Source organism: Poecile atricapillus, chromosome W (assembly GCF_030490865.1).
Source record: "Poecile atricapillus isolate bPoeAtr1 chromosome W, bPoeAtr1.hap1, whole genome shotgun sequence".
Taxonomy (NCBI): Eukaryota; Metazoa; Chordata; class Aves; order Passeriformes; family Paridae; genus Poecile; species Poecile atricapillus.
Genome location: NC_081288.1, coordinates 6,569,393 through 6,590,899, shown reverse-complemented (window position 1 = coordinate 6,590,899; position 21,507 = coordinate 6,569,393). Strand labels below are relative to the sequence as shown.

The 21,507-nt window shown below is 42.0% G+C and overlaps 1 protein-coding gene across 1 annotated transcript; it reads right to left on the bottom strand.

The window, feature by feature from the left end:
• Positions 1-712: 712 nt before the first annotated feature.
• Positions 713-19,731, bottom strand: LOC131591845 (2-oxoadipate dehydrogenase complex component E1-like). The gene is made up of 17 exons (XM_058862947.1): positions 19,566-19,731; positions 17,657-17,812; positions 16,966-17,177; positions 15,100-15,294; positions 14,554-14,823; positions 11,353-11,524; positions 9,564-9,762; positions 8,404-8,716; positions 7,238-7,322; positions 6,499-6,638; positions 5,977-6,127; positions 4,960-5,066; positions 4,507-4,671; positions 4,051-4,133; positions 2,300-2,469; positions 1,697-1,782; positions 713-1,247 (listed from the first exon to the last, which is right to left on the bottom strand). Exons 1-17 carry the CDS (start codon positions 19,723-19,725, stop codon positions 1,146-1,148), a joined length of 2,766 nt encoding a protein of 921 aa, XP_058718930.1. The 5' UTR covers positions 19,726-19,731; the 3' UTR covers positions 713-1,145.
• Positions 19,732-21,507: the final 1,776 nt, after the last annotated feature.

The following is a 21,507-nucleotide window of genomic DNA, read 5'->3' as shown; positions in this document are numbered from 1 at the left end:
ATCACAGAACAGAGGTTACAGAGGTAACTTCTGGGTCATATGGAGCTAATGAATGAATGAATGAATATGTGAATTAACTAGGATGAAATATTAAAGCAGGCTGCAAAGATTATTTTGGGAGCTGTCTCCCCAATGCATGCCCTGCCTATGATCTGGTTTTTCTCAACTACCATGACTTTCTATCTGCAAGTGCTGGATCTGGTTAAACCCCACTGGTTTCTTTTCAGAAATATCTCTGGCTCACAGTGAGTTTAGATTACTCAAGCATTGGTTGCACAGGTAAATGAGAAGAGCAGGGAGGTGCCACCCTCAGGTTTCACCCTGAAACCACTAAAGGAAAAATGCTGGGAGAAATCCTGTGATGGCAGAATGCTGCTGTGGGGCAGTCAACACTGGGGTCAGCCTGGGATGCCTGTCTTCCACTTGTCTTCATTATTCTCCCACTTAATGTTTTGGTTCTTTATCCTTTGTTTCCCAATAAAGACTGATTTCTTTCCTTTCTCCAGATGACAGCTGTGCTGAAACCATCCCTTGGGATTTCTCACCCTCTGGGGGAGAAAAACAGTGGTGCCTGAAGCTTCAGGAGCCATCCTGCATGGTCTCCCAAAGGGGAATCCTGCTTTAACAACTCATGCACTGAGAAGAGCCCCAACAGCCACAAGAGATTGCATTCCTGGCCCTCAAGGAAAGAAAAAAGAGATAATCCACAACATTCTGCTATAGAAATGGCTCATTCCCAGGCACGGGGAAGGATTTATTTGATCAAGCAGTACTAATGTTTCCACATACACACCATCCCAGGAAACTGTCAACTGCAAATAAGCAGCAAGATACAAGGTATTCCACAGTCACCTCACCAATCTGTCCTCTGGACTGGATTTTTAACTTTATAAAGACATTTTGTAGAAAATTGTATAAGAGAACAAGAAGTATCAGGAGTAACAGGCACTTCTCATTGTTAGGTATTCCCTAACACGAAAATAATTTCTTCATCATTACCAAACTTATTCCACCTTCTTTTTTTTTTTTTTTTTTTTTTTTTTTCCATTTTGGACAACTAAGAGTCTTAAGGATCTGGCTTTTGTTCTTCACAGGAGGAGGCACTAAACATGACTGACATCAGGAGCAGTCCATCCATTGAAAACTTAGATAAATGTGTGGGTCAGAACATCTTCCTGCTGCTTGTTGTGGAGGGTTCCAATGCCAACTGCTGGGGCTGGTAGAGGAGGTCTGCTCACAAGACGGAGCTGAAAGTTGAGTTGTGGAGAAATAATTCATGAAAGACAGACTCACATCTCGAGGTCCTGATGCCACAGTGGTATCTGCTGTCAGATAACTGGGCAGTCCCAGCTGGAAGTAATGCAGGAAGTTATCCCCCATCTCCCAAAGACCATGGCTCCAAGAGCATTACACTGCACGACCTGCCACAGCAAATGGCACCTTTGCATTCTCCTCCTACTCCCCCTACTTGAAATCTTTCATTATCCTGTCTACCTTGACTGAACACCATGTAAAATAAAACCTCAGTCCTGCTCTTAACCAGCGATGCTATAAAGAGGAGAAGTAACTAAAATTAGAACCCACATTTAGTTTAGGCATCAGGATTAGGTTTTTTGTTGTAAGCACCATAGAGTTTCACATTCAAGGAGAACTTCAAACTTCATTTTAAAGACTAAAACACCTGGGGACATCTTACCTTAAGCCCCAGCTGTTTTTCAAACCGTGGAGACACAAAGGACCATGGACCCATGTTCTGTGGTTCTTCCTGACTCCAGATGAAGACTAAAGGAAGGATAAGGGTACATAACAAACATACATATTTATCTTTTCAGCAGAAAAAGAAAATTAGGTTTTTGTTTTTGTAGCACCTCTAGTTTTTTTGTCTTGGCACTACCTCTGAAATGAAGGCATGCCAGACTCAATTCCCTTGCAGGTCAGAACTGAATTCAAACCCAAAGTATGTCCACCATTAGGGTATACTGTGTGTATATTCTGCTTTTCTACTGCTGTTTTCAAAAGCTTCTAAAAGAACTGGACTGCAAAGACCAGTACAAAAAATATCTCAAATGGTTTGCTCTGATTTTCAGTGCTGCTTCTCGGAAGCTAACAATAGCAGAGAGAAAAGTTCTTTTAACACAATAAACATTTCTGAAACATCTCACTCCAGAAACATGTGTATCTATGAGGGGGAGAAGAAAGAGGAAAAAGCCACTACAGCTCTTCATCTTAAAAGGTAGAAAGCAGATTTAGTTCAGTATTTCAAAGAGCCTGGAAACACAAAGGTAGAAGCCTGGCTGACCTTTTGCATGGCTGTATTTGCTCAACTCTTGCTGTAGAGCTTCTAGGGGGAAAGGACAGAGCTCTTCAAGTCTCAGAATAGCTGTGCTGTGCTGCTTCTCTCCCAGTGTTTCTCTTTGCTTCACCAGAGCATAGTAATGCTTCCCAGAACACAGCACCACTTGGGTGACACTAAAAAAAAGTAAGAATATTTCCAAGTTTAGTGTTTTACAGAAACTTGATGCAGAACAGCTTCACATTTCCAACAAAAAAAAACCAGTCACACTTCAAAGACAACTTTATAAAGCTAAATTGCTTCCCTAGACCATCTTTTCTCTTCTCTGCCTTCCCATCCCTCCCACTCCCTCCAACAGTTGGCAAACTAACCTTTGGGCACGGTATGCTAGAGGTCCTGTTTCTTCACCAATTCTGGGAAAGTTACCATACAATGGTATTGAGCTCTCTTAGCTTTAACTATTAACAATTAAACAGCCAGTCAAAGCTAGTACTCTCTGCAATCTCTGTAGAAAATAAACCAGAGGGAGAGAAGTCCCTCCAGAGGACATTCTCTGCCCTGCCAAAGCAGGACAGCCTGCTGGAGAGACATTACACCCTTGTGCAATCACAGAGGTCTTGGCTGCCTCATCTTACTGGAAAAAGCAATAAGATAAACTATACCCTTTGTGCTTCACCATCCCACTTAAAAACCCCAAGATGCTAAGGTACTTCCAGCCTTTTGATTGAGGGTCAGGAAGTGAAGAGGAAGGAGGCTCAGACTTGGGTACTTCAGGGGCAAGGAGCAGATAAGGGGAAAAAATTAAGGCTGAATTGGTTGCTGTGAACAGGATTCACTGTAATACCTGAAAGGAGAGAGATGTACACACACACTCTATTATTGCCCCACCTCATCAGTTCAGGCATTCCAGCCATAGAACAATAATTCTGGATTCAGAATTCTGGATCCAGAGCTCTGGATTCAGTTTTGGGCCACAATGACAAGAAAGACTGAGGCACTGGAGCCTATCCAGAGAAGGGAATGGAGCTGGCGAAGGGTCTGGAGCACAAGTCCTGTGAGAAGCAGCTGAGGGAGCTTGGAGGCCTCAGCCTGGGGAAAAGGAAGCTCAGGAGGTGCCTTTTCATGCTCTACAACTTCCTGACAGGTTGTAGCCTGTTCATCTCTCAGGTAACAGACAACAGGACAGGAGGAAACAACTTCAAGTTCCATCAGAGGGGATTTAGATTGGATGTCAGGAAAAATTTCTTCACTGAAAGGGTCAAGCACTTGAACAGGCCTCCCAGGGCAGTCGTGGACTCACCATCCTGGAGGTATTTAAATGTCCAGATGTGACACTTGGGACATGGTTTAGTGGTGGACTTGGCAGTGCTGGGCTAAGATTGAACTTAATGATCTTAAGGGTCTTCTCCAATCTAAACAAATCTATGATTCTATGATTCATATTACAGCTGCTCCAGTGACTGTCAGCTAATGGACATGGTGCAGAATAGGATCCATCAGGTTAGTAACTACAGTCACAAACTCCCTGTGAGGCCAAGGAGTGACAGCCTAAACACTCCACTGTTTTGCAGACAGATGTGGTAACTACCAACAGTTACCGGAGGAAAAGGAGAGGAAGTAAAACTAACCAGTCGCTCACCATAAAACATTTTCCCCTCAAAGTTGCCTCTGTCATAGCACCTCAAATTTGAGCTGTTGGGTAGGAGAAAGGGACAGGACATCTCTTTTGAGCTTCTCTTCTAAGAAAGCAGAGCTACCTTTTAGGATCTACTGAGGAGTCACCAATGACAGGCTTGAATGTTGTCCCTGGGGCCATTTCTTCAAAACTTGATACAGCAGCCTACATGGGGGAAGAGTTGGAAGTTACCAAATCTGGCTGGCTTTCCCTCAGGACAGAGTCAGAAAGAACACTGAGAGAGGGTTTTGGTAAGCACAAAATACACAGTCTTCCCTCTCCCTCATATTCCTATTCCCAGTGAAAACTGGAATGATAAGTTTCCCAAGAACACTATCAGGCCAAGAATGAGCCCTACTTCTAGCTCATCTCCACCCAGCTTTAATCTTCAACCTGTTTTATCCCAAACAGGCAAAATTCCACTCATTTGACCCAAAAACAGCAATCAGAGAACACAGAGGAAGAAGAAAGAGGGGAAGAGAACACAAAAGAGGATAAAGAGAAAAAAAAGAAAGAATAAGGACATTTTTCAGCTTACTGGGAGCCTGAGTAACACTTTGGGAGAAGCAACAATGAGAGGTTTCCTGAAGTTTCGGACCATTTGTCGCCGGAGTAAATGGAAATACTGTGCTGGGGTAGTGGGATGCACAACTGACATGTTGACCTGGTCACCATCAACTCCCTCTTCTGAGCTGTCACACATCTGTACAGGGGGAACATAGTGATACCTTGTCAAAAGCAAGCAGTGAGACCAATACGCAAGAAAGAACCCAGGCACACAAGGCACACTGACCTGTACAGGAACAGCTCAGTAAATATCCAAATTCAAAAGAGGAACAACTTCAGAGAAGAAATGGGTTTAGCATTTAACTGGTAAGATTGTGTCTGAATTTCTTGGAGCCTTCTTGGAGCACACTGCAGCACAGCTCCCAGAGCACTGACTGCCAGTGCTGTGCTGGGGATGTGTGACCCTAAGGGGTGTGGTGGGTACCTGTAAGAACCGTTCCATCCGGCAGGATGAGTGCTCAGGGCCTGCACCATCATAGCCATGGGGAAGAAGAATTACTATCCCACTCTGCAGAAGCCATTTAGCCTCACCTAGAAACATAGAATGAGAAGGAAGGAAAGGATGATTGCCACAGGACATAAAGCCACAGAACACATTACTTTGTACAAACGACTCAGGAAAAAGAATAGCCAATTTCCACATCATTAAATCACAAGCCTGAAATATGCTGCTGGAATTTTGCGCTGAGGTTCATTACAGTGAAATAACATGTGTAAGGTGATGTGAAGTTTCTGAAATCATCAGGTAGTTCTGGGGTCCCAGAAGCTTTAAGTGTCCACATGGAGCACATGACACAGTGAAATTTTAAAACTTCACCTCTGCAGGTGTGATCCTAGCAGCATCCTGTAAGCCAGCCCTGGCTAACAGCAGTGCTTGTTCCCCTGAGCTCTGCCAAAGCTCATGCACTATACAAGAGATTACAGTCAAATCCAGAGTTTGGGTGCGATAAGGGGGCCTCTGAATTTCCATCTTTGACTACAGAGGTTTTATATCTGAGCACTCAGAAAACACGTTAGAGTCAAACTTCGGAAGGTGGTGTTGTGGGGTTTTTTGTTTGTGTTTTTTAAATAAATCACTATTTTCCTTCTCTATTGTTTAAGGAATTTTTCAGATGCTTCATGAAGGAAAGGTACAGCCTATAAAGCTATCAACCATATATACACACAGTAAAATGTATGTGGGGGGAGAAAGGCCATTAGTATAATTAATTGTTCTTTTGTAATGACTGTACTCTGCCAAGGAGTCTTTCATTTTAGATGTACTGTCTCCTGAGAAAAGCTGCGCAGAAGTCAGGACCTCACAGGCAAGCTCATAGGACTCCTTGAGAAAACAGAATCCTTTGCACATGTTGCCCTTTTACTTGAAAGAGGAAGGATTTTCTAAAAATGTGCATAATACAAATGATTAATTCTTAAATATATCAGTTTGTTGTACACTCACCTCCAGAGATGAAAGTGTCAAATATTATCTGGGCTCCATTAAAGAAGTCTCCAAATTGAGCTTCCCAAATTGGCAGTAGCTTAGGGCTCTCAATACTCATTCCATATTCAAAACCAAGCACAGCTTCTTCAGACAAGGGACTATTACTCACCTAACAAAAGGAAATTGTTGGGAGGGGTGGATGAGGAAGGAAACAACCAAGGGTTAAGAAGAGTTGGAACCAGGCAATCAGTGCTGAGAACACACACTCCTAAAGGCAATTGATAGGCACTGATTTTTTGCTTTTGAATGAAAGCACTGAGGGGAAAAGAATAATATTTGATCTTTCAAGCAAAAGCAAACCTCCATGTTAAAGTTGTAATTTGTAACAACAAAGAATAGGGATGCCCTGAGAGTTTTTATGTCCCTTTATCTGGGGTTTGCCAGAATATACATTATGTCTACATACATCTCAGCAGCTTCAAAAAAATGCAAATTGTTTCATGATTTGAAGAATGTGGACTTGTGGACCATAGAACCTACCTCTAGGAAACCCTTCTGCTCTGGGGACATGTGATTCAGAGGAATGTAGGTATCATCTGTCTCTTGGCAAACCAACATTGCGTGTCGTTGGCTGAAAGTTCCTCTGCCAACATCTTGTCCACTTAGTCTGATATTAAACCCTTGGCAAGCAATAAACACAACACCAGATCAGCAAGTCATGTAAAAAGAGAACATGCAGGAAATAATTGTATCTCTTGTTATATCTCTTTTTGGATTTCCCCTCATCAGCAGCATTAAATCTGAGATGCAATTCTTAACCAGCAACAGCTCCAACTCTGAAGCACACAGATGCTCTGACATTATTTTGGGTAAAATGGTTCAATTTACTGAAGCAAACTGCAAAAAATGTGCATTCTGTATCATATGTAAATGGAGATTTGAATTCAGGCTAGAGAGGAGGGAGAAGAAATAGCATAAAGCACGCAAAGTACTTGGGAGCCTCACTGATGTCAGCTGCACTGCTCATGTGCTCAGCTCTATACACAAATGTTTTTGGGGAGTGAGAGGGAACTACAGTTCTTTGAAGATATTTAAGACTCAGTCTACAAGTATTAGTGACACATAGGATTCATATTTACCTTCTCTTAGACCATGCAAATTGTTATGATGTATAACTTTGACAATTTTTTTACTTAGAAACACCTAAGAAATCTAATGTTATCCTTTATTGACATTAAAGCAAAAATATTTTACTGTCTGGTTTCTAGTTGCCTCTTACCTTGGCTCAGCAGAGAACCAAATGCTAAAGTTTCAGCTGTTGCCCAGTCCAGCTTTTTTCCTTCCTCCATTTTTTGAACTCTTGACTAAGCAAATAAAGAACAAGAAAAAAATACTATTTTGTCTTTCTCCATCTGTAGCTCTTTTGGTGGTACAGACTAATAATAGAAGCTAGGAAAAAAACAACACACTATGGAGAGAAATGCTATATTCCTGCAGCCATCTTAGGCTGGTCTAGAATACAGGGTCTTATTTCAGCACATCCTGAAGAAGGTTGCCTGAGGACCACAGAACCATAGGTGATCCATGTGTTCACCTCCCAGTCAACAAACTGTGGACTGATGAATTAATCCTAGTCTAAAAATATTAAAAATCTTAGCACAGCACAGAGTGTAGTCTTGACAGACTTCTGGTCTGTCTGGTTAGCAGTGATGAAAGATACCAGGTGTAAGTATTTCAGTCTCCAGAATTCTTCCCTGTTCTGGCCTGCAGAACTGCAGACAAATGATCAAACTGAGCTGTGGAGTTCTTGCCTTGGGCTGGGAAGACAAAAACATACTGATGTATTCTGAAATACTCAACTCACAGCCTCTCTCTGGCTGCCAAGGGGACACCTGCACACACTCATCATCCATCAAAGGGAAACATTCACAAACCCCAAACCTAGCCAAACCAAAAACCAACTTGGGAGCTATCAAACCCTGGCTGTCAAAGTAGGCCATGTGCTGTCTAGTGTTTATATAAATAAGTCCTAAAACACTCACTGCTGGCTTTAGAAACTGTGTACACTATTGCCAGGTTCCTGAGTCATTCCTTCACAAAGTACTTCTTCTAATTACCAGCTATATAAATGTTAGTAAGTTATCATAATAGTTTCTTTCTATTTGTAAGAACAACAAACTGTATTTTCTGTAAGTTTTTTTCTTCATTGCAATAAAATATTGTTGAAATAACAAACTAAAGTACATGGTTATACCTGGGGGAAGAAGCCTTCTTCAAAACTGGAGGACAAATGACATCATCTCAGCCTTGAAACAGAGTGAGCTGTTTTTCCTAGAGAATACCATGCTATTCTCTAACTGGCAACCCTGCTTTGTTTAGACTTTTTCCTATAACAGGTTGTACCTTTGAGCCATGGGATCAGAAGTATCATGATGCTCTACTCACCTGTGCATAGGTCTTCAGGAGATGGCTGTGCATCTGGAGTTCTTCGGGCACCTCCACAGACTTGACTCCAATGAACTGCAGGAGAGGCACAGGCATCCCCGTGTCCCAGGTGGTGATTTTGGCAGAAGGCTCCACGAAGCCTTCCCAGTGAGCCTGCAGGTTGGTAGGAGGTGGGTTGTACGAAGTCATGTTGGCAAGGTGATCATTCAGCTTAGAATAGTACGTGGTCTTTATCTCAGACACTTCAGCCTCAGTCATGAGCCCAGCAGCCATGAGGTGTTCTGCGTATGTGTCTGGGATACTCTTACGGGATCTGCCAGGGAGGAAATCAAACCACAGAGATATTAAGCCTAAAATCAGAGTCACAGGAGAACAAGGACATACCACCTTACTACAGTCAGGTACCATGGAAAACTCATATAAATTGTGTCCTGGTGCTTATTTGCATGAAGTTCACTTTCCTGGCATTTCAGAAAGATAACAGTTCTCTTAGAGATATGTTTTATAGTCCTTTATTACAAAAGTAAAATAAAAAGTGATATAGTTGGCAGTTACAGATAAAAAAAAAACCCTCTGTGCTACCATGCATATTTTCTTCAGAGAAATTCATAGTAGGATTTCTGCATTGGAGAGAATCAAGACAACCATTCCATAAACACTTCACCTAAAATACCAGAATTGACTGGCAGGTGAATTTTCGTGTGTTTTTCTTCAGCGATAAGGATGGAATCTGAATGCATTTAAATGCTGATAAATATGAGCCCCCACTGGAAGTAGCAGGACCAGGCAAAGACAAGACAAACATCATGCTGGCTTCCTGCCCATTCTCCCACATCATGCACGCTTCCCCTTGGCACACAGAAGGAAGCTTTGCCTTCTGATAACTGGCGGTCACAAATTTGAAATCTAAGAGCTATGTCCAAGATTGCTCTCCAAAAAGCACCAAGCCACACATTCAAGAGCCAACAGTAATGATTGCTCATTAACATCTTATTATCAGTAAGATATTACAGTATCACACTGTACCTAAGGGCTGCTGACAGTGTAGCTGCACCTTACATAAAGACCTGTGGATACATCAAAGTATTTCACACAGAGACTTCTATTGCAGCAGCAAGACTTGAGGTGGTGCAGACATATTTTCGTGCTGCAACCCTTACCTGATGATTTTGTACATGCTGGGGTTGGTGAAGAAGGGCTCATCAAGCTCGTTGTGGCCCCACTGTCTGTAGCACAGCAAGTCCACAATGACATCCCTGCGGAACTGGCGCTGGTACTCCACAGCCAGTCGTGTGGCACGGACAACTTCCTCAGGATCATCCCCATTCACATGGATAACTGCACATCCAATAATTTTACCTGCCCAGGAATTCAAAACACAACAGCAATCACACCCAACCCCTTCCAAAGAAAGCAGACACACACCTGCTCTGCTGAAACTACAGACAGCCCATAAGTAATTATAATAATAACAAATTTTAAAAATATACTCTTTGTGATGAGATCTGGGGTAAGGAGAGGAATCTTGCCTGAGAGAACATGCAATTATCCCAACTCATTGTATTTGTTAGTTTGAGCACAACTTCTTTACACGCACTTTGTTCCCAGAGGACTTTTTATATACAGTTCCTGCATCATATTAATCTGGTAGTGCACAGGAACTGGGAGAGAACTACTTGATTGCTTCTCTTTCAAACAGAAATTGAGTTTTATTTCCTTCTTATCCTAAGCTATCACTACTATGAATTCATACAGACCAAAAGCAACTTTCTCCATTATTATGGAGAAATAACGAGAAATACAGCTTCTGTATGACAATTTGGGTGCAAGTAACAGTGCTCCTCTTGTATTTTATCTGTCCAAATTCTGGGAAACTAAGATACTTCTGCCATTCCTGGCTCATGTCAATTTTCCGTCCCTAGCAAATTACTAAAGCATCCCCTCTTCACTGACAGGTCAGAAGAAAGGAAAACTAAGGCAAAAAGCCAAACCGAAATAAAAACAATCCATAATACAAAACCAGCCCAGGGAAAACAGTATTAACATATGCTATCTACCTTACCAGATCTAATGAATCTACTTGTTTGGTTTGATGAAACCATAAGACAAACACCTGATGTCAGGTCAAAAGCATACAAAAGTATATTTTTACTTATTGGAGACATATACAAGATAACTAGCTACTATGTCTCTGATCTTACTGATAATACATCTGTTTATCACTAAGAAAGATCAGTCCAAAACAAAGCTTCTAGGTCAGGCATAGAAAGGTCTTGCGCTCCATCTGAAACTGAAAGCTCAACAGGCTCACATGACAACAAACAAAACAGCAAAAATAGAGAAATATCTCACCTAAAAATTTTGCTCAGAAAACACACTGGGATGATTTCTATGAAATTTAACAAAATCTATTTAAAATAAATGTTATACACTCCATGGCAATACCTTTGTAAAAGCTGTCAATAATATGACAGAAACTGAGTTATAAAGAAATAAATATTTCACAGAAATCTTGCAATTATTTTATCACATCCTGTACAAATGTGACAAGATTCTCCCTTGATATTTAGTCTTTGCTATAAAGCAGATAGGGGAGGGCATATTTATAGCATCTGAATTGCTGGAGGAAATAATAAAATAATTATTACTTTATTCATATATATTTATATACATAAATTATAAAAAATTACCTATTTTTATATTTATACATTATTATTAACATTTTTGTATATTTTATTTATTATTATAATTAAATAATTATAAAATAATTATAATTGTTATCATTATAATAATTTTTTTTCCTACTCCACCATGAAACTGGAGTTATAATAATCTCTCCCTAGGGCTGACAGGCAGTTGCTATAAAAAGTTTATTGCACAGCTTACACTAGAGTTAAAAATCCTTTCTGACACAACAGGCAGTCTTCCTTGTGATTCAACCCTACCTACCAATGTCACTGCAGTACAGGGATGACCTTCCTCTCTCTGGAGGAGTTGTATAGCCCAGCTGGTTATTAACAATCAAATGGATGCTCCCACCAACTCTGAAATGTGGTAGATTAGAGAGGGTAAGTGTTTCAGGAACAATCCCTTGCCCAGAGAAAGCAGCATCACCATGAACCTACATGAGGGAAGAAGATGGAAAAATCTCATTAGGAAACACTGGAGGAACAGCAAAATCAAAACCATAACTCACTTATTAAGTAAGGCCTTCTAAATTGGGTACATGGAACAGATACAGTTCCAGCTGGATCCACTTCTTAATCCCTCTCAGAATACTGTTTCCATGACTTGAGAGTTTATGTAGCCTTATCACTAACATGAGGTCATAGCAGCCAACATATGTACATGAATGCCTGATGCAATCCCTACCTGGAGCTGACCTATAATCTCTTAAAAGAGACCCACCAGTGTTCAGGTGACTCCAAATTTCCTGGCTATGGCAAAGCTGCAGCAGTCAGAGGCAAGCCACTGACCCCTGAACAAAGGGAGCTGCTCACCACAGCATTCACTACACCTTTGCTGAAGTTGAGTGCTGGGGAACTGAGACTTGTGCCCATTTCCACTTTACCAAACAGACACAAACAGAAAAACAAGTGGAAAATTAACCAAATGGAAGCACTTAAAAACAAAGAAAAACTTTCAGAAGTAAATAAAACCTAAGTTCTTAGTTACATTTCAAAAATAGCAATAGTAAATAAATGTTGCAAATAAAAACATAGTTCAGAAGGGGAAGGGAGAATATTGTGATATCCAACCCAGGTTTCCAAAAAAGGCTAGAGGTACTGGAGTGAATATCATCTAGCATTTCAATATTTTGAAATTGGAGACAGTTCTCCATTGATGAATATGACCACAGTTTCCTCAGAATGCAGACTCAAGCATTTGCAGGTCGAAATCACTGTGCAGATTGATGTACTTCCTTAATGAAAACAGATGACAGTTCTACTTTCTAGCTATGGAATAGTGGTTTCAAGCCTTAAGAGACTTATGCAAATACACAAATGCAAGATATCAGAGGTGCAATCAACCAGTGAAACAGCAGCATTGGGTTTTATACCATTCTAATACAGATTTTTAAGAGGTATCACAGCAAAAGAAAGGTAACTACTCCAAGAGAGATAAGACAGCATCCCCACTCTATCCCTTACCATGCTACACTCGTTCCTGAAGTGTTGGGTTTTCACTTTTCCCTCCTGGTTCCTTCTGCTGCCTAAGAAGGCTACATATCTCGGTGATAGCATTTGAGTGAAGACCCTAAAACATCTGAGAAAACTTCATGGCCTTTAGCACGTCTCAAAGCATTAAAGCCTAAAGACAGTGTGACTATCCAACTACACAAGAGATATGCATCTCAAACCCCAGATGATTCTATTCCTGTGGTGCAGGTAGGATTTTACTCATCCTACCAAAAAGATGGAGACAGTTTTTGCTAGGGCATGTTCTTTTCTGGGCTGCATTAGCAAAAAGATAAAAGCAATGTCATCATCAAGTTTAGTTCACCAAATAGTGACCCTGGGGGTGGAATTTACTTCTGGGAGATCTTGCTCTCAGATTTCATTTCAAATCATAAACATCAGTAGTTGACTGATGTCCAGGAAGTGGAGTTAAGGTATGTGAGAAAGTGAAAAATAAACCACTCTCCAGCAGAGATGTCCATGGTAGTTAACCAAGAAGAGTTTTATAATCCTTATAAATTCTTCATACCCTGGATAATGAAGCTCACCATTGACAATGGCACCTTAACTGATCTTTACTCATTCTCCTCTCAAGCTCTGGTACTGGGGCTTGTGGAAGAAAAAATGCTAGTGTAAATCTCAATTCAGAGTTCATAGCATCTACTCATATTTTGCAAGAGAAAGCACTTTAAAAACAGGAAGTTCGAAGGTAAACTCCCAAACCAAGTTTCTGAAACACAAGATGCCTGCTTCCACATCTTCTCAATCAATCCAATGAGAGCAGTTAACAGTTACAACTAAAAAGTTGCCTATATTCAATCTCACTTGTGTACCTCTGAAAGATACAATCACAGGTAATGTTGCTCAGGTTACATGATACATTTTCTTCCTTTTAGGAATACTTTGAATCAGTTTGCTAACATGGAGGCGTTTAGCACAGAATCAAAGGTTTCTCCTCTCTGCTATACAATACTCTGTACCACTTACCCACATAAATCCTAAGAAGTGAAATTTGTCTTGGGGGGAGGGGGGGGGCGGGGCGGGTCCATTTATCCTGAAGAATCTTTGTTTAAAGAGTCATAGCAGTTTTATTACTACATGGTGAGGATCTACCATTATGAGAAAGAAACAATAGTATCTTCTCAAACTAAGACGCAACTGCACTGAAAGATGGAGACACGTTGTACAGCAAAAGTTGGCTGTACTTGTGAGATCTAAAGAATTTTTTTTAATAAAAACTATGAACCCAAACATGCCCAGAATATTTTGTATTCTCATGTTGCTTTTTCACAATATCCACACCTTTCCAGAAGGAAGCAAAACATTTTTTTTTAACTGAAATACATTTTCACTCCTACATCTAACTTCCTCAATGTTTGTTACACTTTAGAGAACATTTCTGCCCAACTTGTTTTCACTCCTGGCTTTAAAACGTTTAGAGTTCAACTCACTTGCTTTTCCAAGTTGAAGTCAATCAAGAGGAAAAAAATTATTAAGGAACTGTTTAGGACTGCTTCTACAGCTATACAAGTCAGTTCAAGGAGCAAAAGCTAATTCCAGCAGTCTTCAACAGTCCTATGACAAAATGACAAAATTCTAAATCCTCCTGAGCATTTTGCAGCCTTGTTGACAGCTCTTCTCCGAACCTATTAATTTGAAAGAAGGCTTCCAGAGGCAGTTTAAATGCAGAAGTGAGGAAAGGCACACATGGCAGTCAATACAGAATATTATTAAAATAAAGGGAGGTATCAGAATCAGTTATTCAGAAATCTCAGAAGTGCAATTATTTAATGCCAGCATCATCACAAACTCCACCTAGAAATCTTTGCCCTCCTCTTTCCCCATAAAGAAGATCCCAGATCTTGACACCATACATTAACTCAGTTTTGTTTGATATTTTTATGTACATTCCTGTTCACTTTCTAGTCCAACAAGTCTTACAAATATAAATTACAATATGTGAGCAAAATACCTGCAGGCAAATAACTTTGTCCCCAGGCTGTGCAGAACTCTCCAGGGAGTAATCACCATCAAGCAGCGTCTGTTGCCTGGCTCGTGTCTTGCCCACAGCCACTGGGTTGATGGCTTCTAAGTGTGAGGGGTTGGGGAGCAAGGTGACATGCACAGGTCTGTGGGAGCCGAAGTCCAGATCTACTGAAGAGGTCAGGTGAGAGAGAACGTCCCCAATGGCTGCTGAATTCTCTGGGAACTCACTCAAACCACGCATCTTGCGGAACATGAGCTGCATGGAAAAAGGGTTAAAGCCCTTTTCTGATTCACTGACATATTGAAAGAAAAACACTCTCCTACTCCTGAAATTGCAAAGATGCTTCTAAGTAACAGTACATAAACCCCTCCATTAGAGTTAGCAGTCTCCTGCAGACAGTTCACCGAAGTGTTGATAGGAAGGGAGAACACTCTCACACAGGTAACATTTTATTACTCCAGCATTTACAACATGGCAAACTTTCAGGGGTTTATTTTACTGAAACTGCCCATGAGATTATAAATCTCTTACCTCAGGAGGAAGCTGAAGTAAGCCCGCAAGCAGATTAAGCCTTCCCCGATGAGGCATTCCAATGATGATATCCGTGACCCCACTGTACGCACACATCTTGAACAGCTCATGGAAGAAGCCCATCATGCTTTCTGCACCTTCACCACCATATCGCTTCACTGTGGCAAACTTGGTGGCCAAGAAGTGATCAAACTCCTATTAAAAACAGGACAACTTCAGTATTAGGCTATTTTAAGCAGCAGTCTTCTGTTTATAAAATTGAAATATAATTTATGCTTATAGCCTTGAGGCATACAAATCTAAACATACCCCTGGAAAGTCTCAGCACAATCTCTACCCACACAGTCTGAGACCAGAAACTATGACGACTGTAAAAAATCAGCTCTAAGCAGAAAAATGCTACACTGAGGACCAAACTTTCTCTGTCTCACATGGAAGGTACTTCAAGAAGAACTGTAACACAAGACTAACTTAAAAATTCCTGGGTAGTTTACCTGTTTTAGGTGGAAATTTAGGAATGGTGTTCTTTTACACTATAAACTGCAATGATCTTGAGATACAAAGTGCTAGCAAAAGCAGTGTTTCATTTTGATTTACAGTAGGTACAGTCCTTATTACATATGTAGAATGCTTGAGAGAAGAAAAATAAATTAATCTGTATTTACTTCATTTTCTTCTCACTTCACTCCATTCACCTCCTCCTAGAAAGCTCTAATAAGTGACTTTTAAGTCTAAAAGTTTTGGAAGCACTGGAAACTTCTATAATTTTTGCAACTGAAGACAAAAACCTAATGAAGTCTGTAACTGAGAAGGGAAGACTAAGCCACAACCAAAGATCTGAGCCAACTGCTAGCTGAGAAATATTCAGTTCTAAGGAATAATGTATACAAAATTAATCACATATAAATGTAGTTTTTTTCTGTCAGGGTTAAATTCTACAGGTATAGTTCTGGTCATATTGAAATTAAAGTACCCCATCAGGATCCCAATATCAACCTCCTGTGTCACCATCAAATTCCTCTGACTGCCAAAGAGGTGACAAAAAATACAAAGTGGGCCATATACTTCCGCTTAGTAATTGGTAAATATTACATTTAACATTCCTTCCACTTGGAAAACTGGAAACAGGGATGCTTTCACAGATCCTGCTCTTCTACCTTTCCAACCTTCACAGATCCTGCTCTTCTACCTTTCCAACCTTCACAGATCCTGCTCTTCTACTTTTCAATCCTTCAGGATAACATGGGAAGAAAAGGGGAAAAGATTAAAACTTTTCAAAGTACTGAAGTATTGGAATAAATTTTCTCTATACATTTCAAAAGTCCATAAATATTTCACTTCCTTATAGAAGGCATTGAACAAAGGTTCCTTGCTAAAAGGCACCCTATCTGCAAGTGTTATATGATAACACCTCAGTCCAGCTCTGATTTGTTCTTCCAAAAACTTGAGGGACAGCATACTTTAAGGACAGTAAAACAGATCAACATGAGGGTGAGCAGAAAACACTGAACAGCTAAGCCAGAGCACAAGATTTCACAGAGCTCTGCTCAACCTTGTGCTCCCATCAGTAACATTTGAGCTACACAATCATTCATCTAAGAGTATCTCACTTTTGAAGACTGATTATTCATGGATTTATAGCATCATTATTTCAGTAATGGCTGGTAAGTAAATTCAGCAACAAACCCCAATGAGATTCCTGCATTGCACTGCTTCAGGCAAAACCTTTTACTTCTTCCTCCTGTACACTGTCAAAGCCTTACAGGACAGTGGTTGTTCTTTTTCTGCATGAATCATGTCCAGAATAGTAAAAGATCCATGACAGACTCCATGACTATTACAATCTAGTAACAGGGAACAAAGTACCTGGGACTCCAACATCAGTTTGCACAAGTGCTTCTTCTCTTCAGGTGTAAATGCTTCTTGCTTCAGCTCTTCAAACCTTTTAGCAAACCATTCTCTCTCCTCCAAAGTCGGAAGCTGGCTTGTTTCTATGGAAATATGCCCGCAGTATATATGGTCAAGATAAGCCATCACATCCTCTACAGAAGCCTCCTCTTTTCCCATGTTTATAAGTCCTGGTGGGAAATAAATATTTTTAGTCGCTTTGGGGAAGAAGGGGGAAGCACTAAAGCCTGTTTTGGAGAAAATAAAGCAATGAGAGACCCTCACCTTTGTTTAAGGACACAGTAAGACTCTAAGAGAGCCAAGAAATGGCAATTCTTGACTTCTGCCCCTATACTTTCAAACCTTCACTACAGTGTTAAGTATTATGGTAAATCATAGAATGTTACAGTAACACAATAAATTAATGTTTAACCTCAGTAGTTGTAAGACAAAGTACAAATTTTCATGGTTTCCAAAGATGCTAGAAAGCAGCCTCTCACTGCACTATGATTTCTGCAACAGACATGTATGCTGAAGTTGACAATTTTCTGTCCAACAGTTTTCATCACTGATTGAGCCACCACTCAATATCTTACTCTTCCACAGAGGCCACAGCCCCTTAATAAATCACCCATGAACAGAATTTGATGTGATAAGGCTGTGGACTGACCTGTAGTAATGAGAGGACCCTGAAGAACTTCAGCCAGCTCTTGGATTTCAGGTACCATGTTCATAACAGCTCGGCCGGCAAACAGTGGGTTTATTTTGGCTGCTTTGTGGCCATGTTCAGCATAGGCAGTTATTAAACGAGCAAGAGCATGGTCAACTAAAACCAAAAAGAAAGCAGAACAGTATTACACACATGCTCAGATCAAATCCACTTACAGCACCAACACAGGAATGCTTTGTCTGCTGGCAACCATCAAGGTTCTGGCTGGAAAGAGCTTTTCTATGCAGTTGTTTCTACCTTATTACCCCACAACTGCTCCCATCAGCAAACTTCTAAATCTGCTCCCCCATTCAGTTTTCAAGCAAATACACTCTAGATTTCCCCCACAGTTCCCATCCTATGTTAGGCTCCTGTAAACATATGCAATGTTACTTCATTTTGCTTCAAACTGCTCTACCACAGTGGTGACCCAAAACCCCTACAAACAGGTTCATCCAAGTCAAGATCAGCACATTACTTGTGTATAGTCTTATTTCCTAAGCCAACTCAATCCTATCACTTATGAGTCCTTGTTCCTTGCTGGAATGACAGGAGGATTGGGTCTTAACAATAATTCAGGTCCCATGACCTCAAAAAAAACCCCGAAGTCTGTCTGCAGGAGACAAGAGCATGTGCTGAGCCAAATGTGGTAAAAATTATTGACATGGGCAGAATTTGACCAGCTGAGAGGTCCCACATACATTACTGTCACTGAGAACAGCCACAGACCAGGCTGATAAACTGCAAACAATAGAATATACTGCAAGCACAACCTGCTACAAATTAATGGCATGAACCAGCTTATAATGTAGTGGTTTTCATCCTGGTAAAAATGCAGCACTGACAGTAGTCAGATGTGAAGGCTTTTGTTTTCCAAAACAGTGAAATTCTCAGACCATATCACAAGGTTATTTCTCTGACACTTGCATTTCTATTGCCGACACTCTGCTCCAGCCATTACAATCACACAGTCAGCCCATTCAAAACAGGCCCTTTTCTCTACTGGGTTCTACAACAGAGGGACGCAACCCAGACAAAAGGCTAACAGCACCCACGAAGCTCTCAGCAAGGAGGCCCTTTAGAAGCAATTTTTAAAATGTTACATAAAAATATATTAATCATTAACAAAGAGGCTACTTTGTGACTGGCCTTGGTCACACAGGAGCTACAAACTGGTTTCACTCCTGCTTCTGGACAAACAGCTTAACTCCTACCAGAGTCGCCAGAGTAAAATTAATGCAAGGACCACACTCCTACCTAGAAGGGTTTTCTCCTTGAAATCACATTTCTGCACTGTAAAACAGAGTTAAAAGCAACACAGGATTGCTACACGAGAGAGTTACCTGTATTTAAGCATGGAATCCTAGAATGTTAAGGGTTGGAAGGGACCTTTTAGACCGTCCCGTCCCAACCCCCCCACCGTGGGTAGGGACAACTCCCACTAAACCAGGCTGCTCAAAGTTTTATCCCATCTGGCTTTGAACACTGACAGGGTTGGGGCATCCACAACCTCCCTGGACAACTTGTTCAGTGCCTCACCACCCTCAGTTCGGCTAGTTCAAGCACCATGATATAAAAGCAAAATGACAGGATCATGGCAGAGGTACTTCCATGAGCAGCAGAACTCTTCGAGAGCCCATCGCTGAGGAAACTTCTGCAGTCCGTGCTCTCACAGCCGCTTCTGCCCGTGGAGCGGGGCCAGGCACCGCAGGCTCGCAGAAACCACAACCAAGAGCTCTCGGAGCGGGTCTGCTCCGCGCTCCGCACACCACACACAACACCTCAGAGCGCCCGCTCCATGCCCGGGCCCCGCTCCGGGGCAGCCCCCGCCGCGCTCCCTCTGCCCGGCGCGGCCCCGGCGCTGTCCGACCTGCTCTGCCGGCACCGCGCTGCTCCTCCGCCCGCCCGCCCGCCGCCTTCCGCGGTTTGTAGCCGTAGACGCCGCGCTCGGTGCGGTACCAGCGCCTCGGGCCGCCCCGGCAGAGCGCGCAGCGAAAGGCCCGAGCCCCCGCCAGGGCCGCCATGGCCATGGCCGCGCTGCCCCCGCCGCCACCGCCCCCGGACCCGCCCCGAGCCCCGGGGGCGGTGCCCGCAGCGGGGCCCTCGGGGGCTCCTGCAGTGCCGAACGGAACGGGAAGGCACACGATGTTCTGGGCTCCAGCGAGGCGGTCCGGAGCGCTGTGCCCGGTTCTGTGCCGGGCTCCTCAGCACAAGGGAGACAAGGAGTTAATGCAGAAGGTCCAACGGAGTTACAACAGAGATGAGGAGGCCTCTGGAGCATCTTTCCTGTGAGGAGACACTGCAGGAGCTGGGCCTGTTCAGCCCGGAGAAAACTGGGAGGGGATTTCATAAATGCATGTAACTGTCTTAAAGGTGGGTGCCATGAAGTTGGTGCCAGACTTTTTTCAGTTGTACCCAGAGAGAGGACCAGGAGCAATGGCCATAAAACAAAACCCAAGTTTTATGGCCATTAAATAATATTCCATTCACAAGAAAGAAGTTTCACCTCAACACGAGGAAGAAATTTTGAGACTGGCAGAACACTCGGACAGGCTGCTCAGGGATGTTGTGGAACATCATTCACAACCCACCTGGTTGTGTTCCTGTGTCACCTGCCTTGGCAGGGAGGTTGGACTGGATGATCTCCAGAGGTCCCTTCCAACTCTACTCTGGGGAAACCCCCATCTGCAGTGCTGAATCCAGCTCTGGGGTCCTCAACTTAGGAGGGACATGGACCTGTTAGAGCGTATCCAGAGGAGGCCACCAAGATGATTAGAGAGATGGAGCACCATTCCTATGAAGAAAGGCTACGAGAATTGGGATTGTTCAGCCTGCAGAAGAGAAGGGTTCCAGGTGACTTAATTGCAGCCTTCTAGTACCTGAAGGGAGTCAAGAAAAGATGGAGACAGAATTTTTACAAGAGCATGTAGTGATAAAACCAGGATTAATGGCTTCAAACCAAGAGAGTGTAGGTTTAGATTAGGATTAGGAGGATGTTCTTTGCTGTGAGCATGGTAAAGTACAAGAACAGATTGTGCAGGGAAGTTGTGGATGCCCCACCTGAGGATGTGCCCAAGGACAGGTTGGATGAAGCGCTGATCAACCTAGAACAGTGGAAGGTGTCCCTGCCCATGGCAGGGAGTTACACCAGATAATCTTTAAATGTCCCTTCCAATCTCAACTTTTCTGTGATTCTGTAAACTTTGTATGAATGCAAGTCTGGGGTACTGGCAAGTTCCCTTTCTGTAGGCTTGGTTGTGCTCCTGTTGCCTTCACAATGAGGAAGTCAAATAGCATTTTTTGTCCAAATCAAACCATGGTATTTGCCTTTGGAACAGGTGGAACTGGATTTTGGAACTAAATCAGTTCAAACACCCCAGCTGGTCTGGGATTTTATGATATTCACAGTTCTTGCAGAGGGGCCATTTGTGTTCCTTGAGGCCTGTATGGTTTATAAATATGCATATTTATAAAACCCAGCTTGGGAGAAAAATATAAAAATAACTGACCTTTTATGCAGCAAGGAGGGCAAAAGGATACAGCGACAGAAGGACAGTGGACATGTGGCCTATACAGTAAAGTGTAGTAGAAATGTGGTTGTGAATATCCATTTTTTCCATTAGAACAAAGGAACCTTGAAAATAATGCTGCCAGATTATGTGATTTTTCTGAAGCTGACAGTGGAGAGGGAGAAAATGTTGATAACAGTTAAATATTTCCATTCTCTGCCTGGGGAAAAGAAAAATGTTGCAGGCAGACTGCAGGATGATGAAACATTTTTCCACAGTTCTTAAGCAAATACCTGTCAAACA

Coding starts and splice junctions, on each gene's coding strand:
- LOC131591845 (XM_058862947.1), bottom strand. CDS start 19,725: ATGGCCATGGCGGCCCTGGCGGGGGCTCGGGCCTTTCGCTGCGCGCTC. Junction 17,813..19,565: donor GCGCGGTGCCGGCAGAGCAG/GTCGGACAGCGC, acceptor TTTTGGTTTTAG/TTGACCATGCTCTTGCTCGT. Junction 6,639..7,237: donor TGGTTCTCTGCTGAGCCAAG/GTAAGAGGCAAC, acceptor TTGCTTGCCAAG/GGTTTAATATCAGACTAAGT.